This window comes from Bufo bufo, chromosome 1 (assembly GCF_905171765.1).
Source record: "Bufo bufo chromosome 1, aBufBuf1.1, whole genome shotgun sequence".
Lineage (NCBI taxonomy): Eukaryota > Metazoa > Chordata > Amphibia > Anura > Bufonidae > Bufo > Bufo bufo.
Genome location: NC_053389.1, coordinates 770,669,448 through 770,682,986, shown reverse-complemented (window position 1 = coordinate 770,682,986; position 13,539 = coordinate 770,669,448). Strand labels below are relative to the sequence as shown.

The 13,539-nt window shown below is 46.2% G+C and overlaps 1 protein-coding gene across 2 annotated transcripts in view; it reads left to right on the top strand.

Moving 5' to 3' along the window:
• The window catches only part of BIN3 (bridging integrator 3), a 53,306-nt gene extending 44,809 nt beyond the window's left edge, over window positions 1–8,497 (top strand). The window contains exons 6-10 of one of the 2 annotated variants that reach the window (XR_005775666.1): window positions 1,101–1,141; window positions 2,553–2,694; window positions 6,298–6,432; window positions 6,557–7,986; window positions 8,352–8,497. Coding sequence is in view for 1 of the 2 variants with exons in the window: in XM_040414793.1 (XP_040270727.1) it covers window positions 1,101–1,141; window positions 2,553–2,694; window positions 6,298–6,432; window positions 6,557–6,703 (465 nt within the window). In the remaining variant the exon portion in view is untranslated. Of the gene's footprint in view, window positions 1–1,100; window positions 1,142–2,552; window positions 2,695–6,297; window positions 6,433–6,556 lie in introns of both variants that reach the window. The other variant, XM_040414793.1, reaches the window with a different exon arrangement.
• Window positions 8,498–13,539: the final 5,042 nt, after the last annotated feature.

Below are 13,539 nucleotides of genomic sequence, written 5' to 3'. Positions count from 1 at the left end.
TATTTCGCCGGACCGCTGCTCCGTCCTCATTGACTATAATGCGGACGGGGGCGGATTTTCGGCGCAGCCTGGCAGTACACGGCGAAAGCCGCCGGACTAAAAAGTCCTGCATGTCTGACTTTTTTGTACGGCGGCTTTCGCCGTGCACCGCCATGCTGCGCCAGAGCTCCGCCCCCATCCCCATTATAGTCAATGGGGACGGAGCGGCAGTCCGGCGGCACGGTGAAATAGCGGAAGGACGGATCAGACATGGTGAACAGCCTGTCGGATCCGTCCTGCCGCAAGTGTGAAAGTAACCTTAGTTTTCTGCCACACATAGCGTTTTTTATTTAGACCAAAAAGTTAAAATTTGATCTCCTCTGATCACAGCAACTTCTTCGACATGTTTGTGTCCCCTACATGGCTTGTGTCAAACTGCAAATGGGACTTTTTATGACTTTCTTTCAAAAATGGCTTTCTTCTTGCCACTCTTCCAGATTTGTACACAACTAATAGTTGTCCTGTGGACAGATTCTCCCACCTGAGCTGTGGATCTCTGCAGCTCCTCAAGAGTGACCATGGGAGTCTTGGATGCTTCTCTAATTAGTGCTCTCCTTGCCTGGGCTGTCAGTTTATGTGTCTTGCTAGGTTTGCAGTTGTCCCATACTCCTTCCATTTTCAGATGATGGATTGAACAATGCTCCACGAGATGTTCAGAGCTCTGGATATTTTTTTATAACCTAACCCTGCTTTACACTTCTCCACAACTTTATCCCTGACCTGTCTGGTATGTTCCATTGGTTTTCATGATGCTGTTTGATCACTAATGTTCTCTAACAAACCTCTGAGGCCCTCACAGAACAGCTGTAGTTATACTTAGATAAAAAAATACACACAGGTGGACTCTATTTACTAATTAGGTGACTTCTGAAGGCAATTTGTAACGCTTGATTGTGCGCCCCAGATTTGTCATGTATCATTTTCTTTTACCTTTACACACACACTTGCTACTTGGATGGATAAAAAAATGTGGAAAAGGTCGAGGGGTATAATACTTGATGCATTTTGAGAGTATTTCATAAAACAGAGGTATGTTATTCATGTGCTCCTTCTGTTTTTAGGTAAACCAAATTCAGAAAACTATGATGGATCCTCTGAAGAGGTATACACAGCTTAAGCCTCATATATACATGTGTTCGTGGAAAGTCTGTGGACACATTTACATTGAATTATTTGTGTGTGTGGAGTCCTGCAATTAGCTGCTGGTGCTGCTGAGTCTGAACTTTGCTTCTGTTTCTGTTGACTCTCTTCAGCTTTTCCCCCTGCCTTCTTTTTTACGCTCCTTTTACAATAGGCAGTCTCCGTGCGGATCGACAACATAGAACTCAATCAGTGCTAGTTTTTATAGGGCCTGATTCATACTAAAAGGGGGTGGAATGTTCGATACTGCAATCGTTCATACCCCATTTAGTTTGCAGAACATACATGAATTCAATAGGCCTAGTAGACCAATATTATAGAGTGTGACTACAGGATCAGACTACACAGTGTTTGTTGTCTGTTACCGTGGTGACAAGAAGTGAGGCAGAGGAGCTGGAGACACAAAACGGTAGGAGATTTCTAAGCAAGACTATATGCAAAGTTGCTTCATTTTTCCTTTTAGATGCAGAGGGAAAAAAAGGTTTGTTGCAGATATGTGTGTGTATAATTGAGTTAAAGATGTACCGTATTTTTCGCCTTATAAGATGCACCTGTTAAGATGCACCCCAGATTTTAAAGGAGGAAAATAAGAAAAAAATATTTTTCATCAGACCTCGTATCAAATTCTCAGATCAGACCCCCATATCAAATCCTCAGATCTGACCCCCCAAGACATTACATTAGACCCCCATATCAGGACATTACATTAGACCCCCATATCAGGACATTACAATAGACCCCCATATCAGGACATTACAATAGACCCCCATATCAGGACATTACAATAGACCCCCATATCAGGACATTATATGAGACCTTCTTCAGACTTCATATTAGCCCTCCATTTCAGACCCCCATCACACCTCAGATCAGACCTTTTAAAATAAAATAAAAATTCTCTTGCCTCTCCTGCGCCGCGGCTCCTCTCTGGTTACGGCAGTCTCTTTAGAAGTCGCCCTCCCCTGAATTCTCTGGCCGGCGCTGCACAGTCACCTGACTGTGCAGCGTCGGGTCATAGTGCGTGCACTATGTCCTGACGCGGTCGTGATAATTTCCCCCCCCTCGCCCCAGGAAGGAACACCAGGGAGGGTTAGTACCGGAAGCGTTCGCAGCGCTTCACTCCCCTCTCCTGGCACCTAATGCATATTAGTGAGCGCTTCCATAATTTAAGCGCTCACTAGTATTCGCTTTATAAGACACACTGCCATTTCCCCCCCCCCACACACTTTTTTTTGGGGGAAAAGTGCGTCTTCTAAAGCGAAAAATATGGTACGCGTGTGGATTTGTGTATATGATCGTATACAGGGAATAGAGTGAGGGACATATTTGTGCACATACTGCACATAAAGGTTTGTATTTTATGTTACACACAGGTACAGCAACGTGTTCCCCTCACTGAACATGGCAGTGAAGCGCCGGGAGCAGGCACTACAGGAATACAAGAGGCTGCAGTCAAAAGTTGAGAAATATGAAGAAAAGGAGAGAACGGGGGCAGTGATTGCCAAATTACACCAGGTGAGGGTCACCATAGTACGGCCTATGTCTCATACATACAGTAAAGCCGCTGTAGATGCTGTTTCATCTAGTGCCACCCCGTCATCTATTACTATTGTCATTTGAAGCATGTGGTTTCTCTTTCTGCCACTTCCTTTTCGAGCAGGCAGTTCCGCTTCACTTCCATTAGACGGCATGTGACAGGTAGCGTCCCGATCGTGGGCTTGGTATCAGTTTCTGCGAGAACGCAGGGTGGGTGTCGGCTCAGGTCTAGGGCACATTGCACAGATTGCTTTCTCACGTTTCTCTAAGTTCTTGAATCCCGGCCGTTCACTTTCTCCATACCCCGGGAGTATTTCCCTTTTATTTCGCAAGCACCTGCCTACAAGATACTAGGCATGAAACATAGAAGAGGCAATTATGTCCAAAAATACTAACACTTTTGGTGATTGGTTCTACCTGCAATACAAGGGGGCGATTTATATTCTATCTCGTGGGGGCGGCAGGAGCGATACGCGTGGTATCGTAGCATCAACATTTTCCTTCTGAATATGCTGCAGTTTATGTTACTATTATATTTATCAGTACATTATTTACAGCTCAGTAGTGGGATGCGGGGTACATAATCATCATGTACAGCAGCTTGAACCTGGTGGGATTTATAAATTTGAATATAATTATACCTCTCATCTTTTAAAGGGAAACCGTCAGCAGGGCCGGTTCCATTTAGATCAAGCAGTAAATGGGCCCCAGTGTACTAATCATAGGACCAGAAGAATTGACCCCTCTGGGCTTTGGTAAAGGGCAGGTGCTTGTCTTTCAGTACTCCTGGCCATATACATTTGACTGAACACTCATTCAGCTGTCTGCTGTCCCTCCTGACCCCTCCATACACATGCATGCTCGGCCAGATGTTCTCCATAGAGACACGGGTGTAAGTTGCTCCCTGAATGTGGTTTCTCTCCCCTGAGATAAAGAAAAGGACTGGGCACATTGAAATTCAGTGTGCCTGACCTTTTCTTTCCACCAACATCTGCCATCAGGGTAGAGTCAGAGGACCCCTTACATATTCCCACCAAAATCAGCAGGTTCAGCCAACAGTCATGTAATGGTTTATGCCCAGTTTTAAAGGTCTCACCTAACACATTGGTGTCATATCAGTACAAAATACCACCAATGTCAGATAGGTGCAGGTCCCACCTATCCCTAGAACGGAGCTCACAAAGTGTAAGAGAGCGCATACGCTGTGTGCTCTCCATTCACTTCTAAGTCTACTTTCACACTGGCGTTTTGGCTTTCCGTTTCTGAGATCCGTTCGGGGCTCTCACAAGCGGTCCAAAACGGATCAGTTTTGCCCTAATGCATTCTGAATGGATAAGGATCCGCTCAGAATGCATCAGTTTGCCCCCGTTCCATCTCCATTCCGCTTTGGAGGCTGCCTGCAGCGTTTTGGTGTCAAACGTCCTGGCACACAATGTAAGTCAATGGGGACGGATCCGTTTTCACTGACACAATCTGGCACAATAGAAAACGGATCCATCCTCCATTGACTTTCAATGGTGCTCAAGACGGATCCGTTTTGGCTATGTTACAGATGATACAAACGGATTCCGTTCTGAACGGATGCAGACGGTTGTACTATCTGAACGGATGCGTTTGTGCAGATCCATGACGGATCCGCACCATACGTGAGTGTGAAAGTAGCCTAGAATGAGAGCTGTGTGCTGTCCATTCACTCTGAAAATATCCAAGGGAGAACGCTCGGCTATTTTCAGCTGTCCCATAGAAATTAATAAATAGCGCACCGTGAAAGCGCGGCCACCGCTTTATTACCTCTACAGGAATGCCAGAAATATCTGAACCAATGTTTGGCTATTTTCGGAACTCCCATAGAAGTGAATTGAGGGCGGTCGCGCAGTGAGCTCTCAATTTGGAGGCTCTATTCTAAGGATAGGTTCGGGTCCCAGAGATGGAGCCCGCTCCTATCTGACACAGCGATATGCCACCAATGTCTGCGGTGAGACAGCCCCCTTTAAATCGCATGGCGTGGCCGAGAACTATACCATTTTGCTGTTCTGCTGTTTACCCACAAAGCCACGTCTCCATTACCACGGCTAATAGATTGGTGGTGATGTCATTTGGACTGACCCAGAAGTTCAGGGGGCTTCATGGAATCGAGGCTTTAAAGATGACGGCTCTAGACCTGGTTTGTCTAATATGATCTGGCTGCTAGACTTTCAATTCCTCACCACTTTTCACTGAATGCAAATACTAATGTGTGGCTTCGAACGCTGAAAATTTGTCACGCAGCTGAAAGTTTGTCCCAATGTGTCAGTGGCGCCCAGTACAGGAGGCAGATTTGCTCTGTTGCTATGTATAACTCTGAGGGTTGCTGACACTTGATACGTTTCGACAAACCTTCAGCTGTGTGGACAGGACAGGGTCATTACGGATATTCTGCCCCTGACTGTAACCAATAATGCTTCCATTCACTGACAGCAACATGCTTGGTGTTTCAATTCACCACCATTGCTAAGTTGTAGTCTAAAATAAAATTAATTATATCACCACACTGGATAAATCTGTGGTGATATCTGATTACACCCAAATAATTATCAGATTCGTTTTGTAACTGGGATTACTTTAAAACATAACATTTACTAAATCATTTAAAATAATGGTTTCTGCAAGGTGATGGACAACAACAATATCTCCAATATACCACTTCAAATGCATGAAAAAGGGTGGATCTTACCCCATTCTGTGGGATCCACATTCAATGGAGAAATTTCCTGGTCTTGATTAGTACCAGGAACCGGTGTGACCAGGGTGCTTGCGTCGGTATTGGCACTGCAGATAACTCCTAGTAGGCCCTATTCTGCCTTTCCTGCCTCGTTAGGGGTCAGGGGCTACAAGCAGCGCCTACCTATCACACATGGAGCACCCGCCCCGACACCGAACCTTTCCCTCAGTATGGGTCTAGTGTTCTATATGGCCCTAATTACAAAGCCTTTGTAATTCGGGCCATATAGAACACTAGACCCATACTGAGGGAAAGGGTGCTCCATGTGTGATAGGTAGGCGCTGCTTGTAGCCCCTGACCCCTAACGAGGCAGGAAAGGCAGAATAGGGCCTACTAGGAGTTATCTGCAGTGCCAATACAGACGCAAGCACCCTGGTCACACCGGTTCCTGGTACTAATCAAGACCAGGAAATTTCTCCATTGAATGTGGATCCCACAGAATGGGGTAAGATCCACCCTTTTTCATGCATTTGAAGTGGTATATTGGAGATATTGTTGTTGTCCATCACCTTGCAGAAACCATTATTTTAAATGATTTAGTAAATGTTATGTTTTAAAGTAATCCCAGTTACAAAACGAATCTGATAAGTTGTAGTCTACCCTAATCATGAATGACCTGACAAGGTACAGGTGGAGGCACTCTTTTTAGTAGGTAAAGAACAAAATGTTTGCTTAGCTGGTGCGTCAGCGCCACACGAAAGTTCGGCCCGCCAGTGCAGCTTTGGTTTTGTAGAATGTACAATGCTGCCATCTAGTGTTATGATAATGAACTTCTTAAGTCCCGAAATTCACTGCTGTTATGTTTGTGCCCTGATCCTCAGGCCAGGGAAGAGCTGCGCCCCATCCGGGAAGATTTTGAGGTGAAGAACCGTCAGCTGTTGGACGAGATGCCAAAGTTTTACAACAGTCGCATAGATTTCTTCAAGCCCAGCTTCCAGTCGTTAATCAGAGCAGAGGTATGAGGAGCGCTTTTCTTCATTATCATTTCTCCTTCCTGCCCTTTTATAATGCTTAGTCGCATTCACATAAGGAGCTTCACTGCTTTTTCCGATCCAGCTCATGTCCCCTCCTCTCCACTAGGTGGTGTACTACACCGAAATGTCTCGGGTCTTCGGAGAGCTGGCGCAGCAAGTGGATGAGGCGCAGCTGACAGACGCCGAGAGAGAAAGTGAAAACGAGGCCAAACTAGCCGAGCTGCGAGCCTTGTCCATCGTAGCCGATGATTGAAGAACCAGTGATAGGGTTATATGTAACATCAGGTGATGCGTACAGAACCAGGTCCATATGAGGCATCCAGAATGTAACCATGTCTGATATCCAGACTGGGCAGGAAAGTCACACACTACTGTCCAACATTTTCCTCAATGGCGGTCCTCATGAACACACTAATTACTTGATAAAAGCCATGGCTGAGTGGTTGTGGCTAGGAGCTTAACCAGCTCTCCTGACATGTCTGTTGTAGTAGCTACTTGCATTCACCCTGTAGATCTGAACATCTTCCAGATTAGGCTAATTTCACACATGCGTCAAAGAAATCTGGCCATAGAAGAGCCTGCCGGAGATCTCTGGTTCCAGCGTAGCCAGTGCCTGCTGGACTCCATTGACTATAATGGGATGCGCTGGGAATCTGGCTGGTCCCAGACCTATATGTCGGGATTTGGCTGGACAAAGATCGTTGCGTTCAGCAATTTTTGTCTGTCCGACTCCCAGCTGATAGGCCAGGGAGCGTCCGGATTCCAGAGAGTCCAGTGGGCACGCAACAGTATCCGGTTACGCCAGACCCAGAGAACTCTCTGCAGGACTTTCTTTGACGCATGTGTGAAATTTGCGTTACATGAGGAATACAATGCTTTACTAACACAGACAAAACATGGCAGGGGAAGTGTCAGCTCCCCTGTAAGTGCCTTTATTTAAAAAAAAAAAATCCTTTTTTTTTTTTCTCTCATATTTTAAAATTCCTGTCTGTCAGCCATCTTTGTCTTGTCTTTCCCTCCTGCACATGATACAGTAGGTCCTCCCTGCTGTATAACTAGCATCTCTCATAGCGGTGTTTAGGCTCGAAAAACGAATATACGTTGTGTGCGGATTTCACGTCACCCATTGTTGATTAGTACTCCTGTAGTGCAGGACACCCTTGGGTGACTAGAGTCCTATGGATACATGTGACGTGTACGCCGGGAGCTTTTCCTGGTGTCGACTCTAAACATAGAACTCGTTCATCTGCACAGAGCCTTATTCTTCAAAAGCCATTTTGGTTGCTTCATAACATTAGGACTAAGGGCGGGCGCTGCTTGCAAATGTGGAAGCTCATTCCTGATCATCGCCCTCTTGTTGGGGGATGAATGATCGTTACTACGATTGTTTGTCCCCGTACAGTTTCCCTGTTTTTCGGCTGCACGTTCTTTACACGGGGCGATATGCTGCCCATGAACTCAGATTGCTAGCACCCAACAAACTGTCTTTTGCTGGTTTGTCCATTAACCGATGACTCCTTTCCATGGGGCAGGAGCGTTCATACTAATGGTAATGCCCATCTGCAGTGTATTACTCCGCATTGTATTCCCCCGGAGGTAAATGATGCATCAGGCTGGGCCCACATGCAAAAAACATTTTACGACCACATCAAAAACCTGAGGCAGAAATGATTGTTTGATACGTGTGGGTATGTTGGAAGCGTCTTGTAGCATTTTTAAGTTTTTGTCAAAAATACTGCGGCCAAGATGTGTCTTCAAACATACAATCCATTTATCTCTATGGGAGGTCTCTCTGTGAATAGGGGTTAACTTTTAACACATTTAAAATATTACAAAATTAAAAAATGTCACCAAAAACACTAAAAGAAGGCTTTTAAAAACACAGAAGAAATGGTGTGAAGGAGGCCTCGAGGGTGTTACTAAATGACTTTTTGGGGTATATTTTAAGTTGTGACACTTTTTACTATTTTTATTTATTTTTTCCCCCTATAGAGAGGTCAATTCGGGAGCACCTGAAAAAGAAAAAAAAAAAAAAAAAACACACAAAGAGCACGCTGTGATTAAAGAAAAAAAACACCAAAAAAACAACATTAGGAAACAGTCATACAATGGCAGTACAAAAAACCCCCACAATTTTTTATCATTTCTCGTTCACAAACATTTTTGGTCCTAAAAAGCACTCGTACAAAAAAGTGACATGTTTTTAACAGAAGAAAAAAAAAACGCACTTGTACATCCACCCTAAGGCCTCATGCACACGACCGTTGTTTTGGTCCGCATCCGAGCCGCCGTTTTTGCGGTTCGGATGCCGACCGATTCACTTCAATGGAGCCGCAAAAGTTCCGTGGTCCGCAAAAAAATATAACCTGTACTATTCTTGTCCGTTTTGCAGACAAGAATAGGCAGTTATATTAATGGCTGTCCGCGCCGTTCCGCAATTTGCGGAACGCACGCGGACGCCATCCATGTTTTGCGGATCCGCAAAACACACAACTGTTGTGTGCATGAGGCCTAAAGGTGTTGTCCAGGAATAGAAAAGCATGGCTGTCGTCTTCCAGACACAGCCTCGCACCTGTCCACGGGTTGTGTCTGGTATTGCAGCTCTGCTCCATTGATGTGGATGGGACTGAGCCGCAGTGTGGCAGGTAGGGCACGGTTTTTCTACTCCTTGACAACCTCTTTAAGAAGCAGTTCTAAAACTACACTCCCAGTAAGACAGCTTGTTCCACTAGTTTTTATGTAGGCGCTTCCTCCATTAACATTAGTCAGTAATGCCATATAACATCATATATAATCTGGAGCAGGGCATGCTGCCATTTTATTCTAGCAGACTAGCTATTAACCATGTATGGGGGTGTGTGTCCCAATTCTCCCCAAACCGAAGAAGTCTAGGGGAAAGAAGGGTCGGGCAGTTCGAATTTGGCATGCCTGATGAGCCGCCACCAGAGGTGTCTTGACAGCGGTTTATTCCTCTCCCGCTGTGAGAGCACATGCACACTCATCCAAGCCGAGGATGCATGTGTATGGGGGGGTGAGATAGAATGGCTGTATATTCTGAAGTGCATGGCCAGCTTTACCTGCAGGCTGGTCAGGGAAATGGATGCACGCGTACGCCCTCTTCTGGCCAGTCCTGATATCAGCATTCTCATCGTATTCCATCCGTTCTTTCTACCGTCTTATGAATTCTTCTTTTTAGATGGGGAGGACATTAAGCTATTTCCATTGTGAACCCCAACATGACTCCTGGAAGGGCTTGAAAGTCAGATCTAATTAAAGAGACGAGGCAGCTATGTCCTTATGTATTTGTACGTTGCTGTCTGTATGGGTGGGCAGCAAGCAGAAGTTCAGGCCACACTTCAGGGTTATAAGGTTCTGGTATATGCTCTGTGAGTGTACAGTAGAAGTATGATCCATGACCCCTATATACTACTACCTCACCTTCTGCTCCATTTACCAAAGATCGTCACTATCCGTCCATTATCACCACCCACTTATCTATGCTAAGTGTTGCCCCCCCCCGTGGTTATTGCATACACTTTATATATTCTGTACATGCAACTTCTCGCTAGCGCCACCTTCTGAAAGTGGCTCCCTATGAGCCAAAATACGACGACTTTGTCACCAGCCTTGGAATATGACAAGGGAAAATGCCACGCCAGATATCCATCCGTAGACGGCTGTTTTTCGGTGTTTGCCCTTATCACTATGGAATACGGCATCCCACTGAGCCAGCCAGAATCCTGCTCTGTACTGATGAGGGGCAAGCACCCCGAGTAGATAGATATCTGGCTTGGCATTTTACCAGGCTGGTTAAAAAGTCAGATTTTGACTCGTAGGGAGCACTTCCAGTAAGTGGCGCTAGTCAGATCGTTCTCTTTCTTGGGACATATGTCTTTGCGTGTTATTTTCCCATGGAGCACTTCCAGTAAGTTTCTATACAGAACTGGTCTCTTTAAGGAGAGCCGGTACCCTGCTTAAAGGCTCATGCACACGATGGTGTGCCGGTCTTGCCCGTATTGTGGCCCGCAAACAGACGGGATGCGGACCTATTCATTTCAATGGGTCCGTAATCCGGAAGATATGGTTCGGTGTGGAACGGAGGCAAGGAATGGAAGCACTATGGAGTGCTTCAGTGGGTTTTCTGTCCGTGCCTCCGCACCACAATAAGAGTGCATGCACGACTTTTGTGCAGTCTGAACCATCGGATGCGGACCCCATTCAAGTGAATAGGTCCACATCCGCAGGTGGCGGGCACGCGGTTGGTGCCCATGCATTGCGGACCGCAATTTGCACTCTGCAGCACGGGCATCGCTGGCACAAAGTCGTGGGCATGAGCCCTAAGGCTGAGTTCACACTTCCGTTATTTCGATCAGTTACGCCTCATGCACACAACTGTTTTTTTGGTCCGCATTCGAGCCGCAGTTTTTGCGGCTCGGATGCGGATCCATTCACTTCAATAGGGCCGCAAAAGACAGCACTCCGTGTGCTGTCCGCATCCGTGGCCCCGCAAAAAAAATAGAGCATGTCCTATTCTTGTCCGTTTTTGCGGACAAGAATAGGCATTTCTACAATGGACCGCCTGTTCCGCAAATTGCGGAAGGCACACGGGCAGCTTCTGTTTTTTGCGGACCGCAAAAAACGGCGCGGTCATGTGCATGAGGCTTTATAGTGAGCCAAAATCAGGAGTGGGTCAAAAACACAGAACAGGTGCAAATCTTTCCATTCACTGATGGAAATAACTGACCAAATAACTGAAGTGTGAACGAGGCCTTAAAGGGTTTCTCTAACTACTATAATGCCTCGCTTACCCCGCTACCTGGCACCTGTGTCACTGAACGGCTGCCGCTGCATCTCCCTGTCGCGCGGATCAAAACATCAGGCGATGGGGGGGGGATTAGCCAATAGCAGGCTGTGACGGGGACGAGACTCTCTAGCATCATGGCTGACTCTAGGGATGCTCGTTCCCATTGCAGCCTGCTATTGGCTGCCCTCCCCAAATGTTTTGATCCGCACGACAGAGAGATGCAGCTGCGGCCGTGCAGGCATCAGAAGTATGACGGGCCTGGGCATTTTGGGGGGCATTATAGGGGTTGGATAACCCCTTTTAAAGGGGTATTTTCATCACAGACAATGGGGGCATATCGCTAGGATATGCCCCCATTGTCTGATAGATGCGGGTCCCACCTCCAAGACCCGCACCTACGCCGAAAACAGAGCGGGTGGCTGGAGGACCACTGGTTTCCCGGGGTCTGGCCACCACCAAGCGCTCTCTCCATACAAGTGAATAGAAGCACACTGTGCTCGCGCAGCCACTGCTCCCATTCATTTCTATGGGGCTGACAGAAATAGCCGAGCCAGCACTTGGCTATTTTCGGCGGCCCAGTGCGCCCTCCACCACCTTTCCGTTCTTGGGGTCCCAGCGATATGCCCTCATTGTCTGTGATGGGAAAACTGCTTTTAAGCTATATTCTGTATACACGCTCTTGTTACATGGCTTAACTGTAAAGAGGTATTTCATCTCCTAACATAACACTAGGATATGAGATCTGGGATCCCCACCAAGGGGTCCATGGTCAGAGCTTGGACCCGCGAGAGGATCCTATGGTATTCTGGTGGGCCAGTCCGACCCTGGCTGCCAGCCCCTTCACTCTCCCAGTTGGTGGCCTATCAAAATGACTCTTAAATGACAAGGAACATTTCCACCTACAATAAATTAACCCTTTAAATGTAGCAGGTGTAACCAAGCAGAGCTTAGCATTTCACCGAGCCGACCTGCTGCAGTGGCAGCCATATTGGATGCCACCAGTTTCACAGCAGATGATGTACTGATTGAAAACTGAACAGTTTTTGTCGTGGACAACACTCCTTAAAGGGGTTGTCTGAAATTAGAATAAAGGTCTGCAGAACAGCGCTACTCCTGTCCATGGGTGGTATTGCTTCAAAGTTCCATTCAGTACTCTACACAGCCCATAGAGTGGCGCTGTCTCCTTTCTTTTTCTAATCTCTACCTAGCTGTGCATTTGGTCAGTCATTCTCAGGGGCACAGAGCTCAGAAGCTGCTAACAGGTCTTCTGGGGCAGACACTATAAGGGAACACACACCATGACCTGTCTATATTTTGGACTGAGCTCTGTGCCCCTTACCCCCGTTCCGTTGCTCCATTCCATAGGAGCCTGCAGGGGCCTGACCCCAGACTGTAGCATGCCTAGGCCATGGCTCAGGGCGTGCACCCACTAATGTCTGCGGACTTGTAATTAACCTGTATACTGAGATGCTGTCTTTTAATACTGGGGGCCTGTGCTCCAGAGGTCTCTATTTTAATAAAAATATCTGTTCTACTTTTGTCTCCTGTTGTAATCCCAGTTCAGTACGGTATTTTATTTTCCACAGAGGGTATAACCTGACATTTAAAGAAGAGCTGTCGCCTCTCCAGTCACATCTGTTTAGTAAATCCTTGCATTCCCTATGAAATAACCATTTTCGTAGAACTTTGCATTGAGCTGTTCCTCTGTTACTCCTCCTGGTTATGAATACATTGACAACTGAGTGTTACCATTCTCATTTGTCAAAGGGTTGTGTCCAAACCAAAACACCTTTGGTGAGCACAGTTTCCACCTAATCATATACAGTAAGCTGCTCACCATAATGTAGCCAAGCTTCATAAACTTAGGTCGGTGCGGTGTGCACATTGTAGGGACACACTAGCAACCAGTAACACCCAGTTATCAATGTATAATACATTTCTAGGAAGAATAACAGAGGACCTCAACCATGCAGAGATATAGGAAAAGGAAATACATAACCAGGAAATGACCTATTGTATAAAAGTTCCATATTTAACATAAATATATTTTATACGTTTTCCATGTCAATTTTTTTTTTTTTTTTAAATCACCAAGTCTTTAAAGTTTTCACCCTGCCTGCACTGCCTAATAATAGGCCAGCACTGCCTAATAATAGGCCAGCACTTTCTTTTCTGCAGTGATCACTTCTCAGCAGTCCTCTCATTATCATTACAGGCAGGATAAAAATAAAACGTATCATCTACAGCAGGGATCAGCAACCACCGGCACTCCAGGTGTTGTGAAA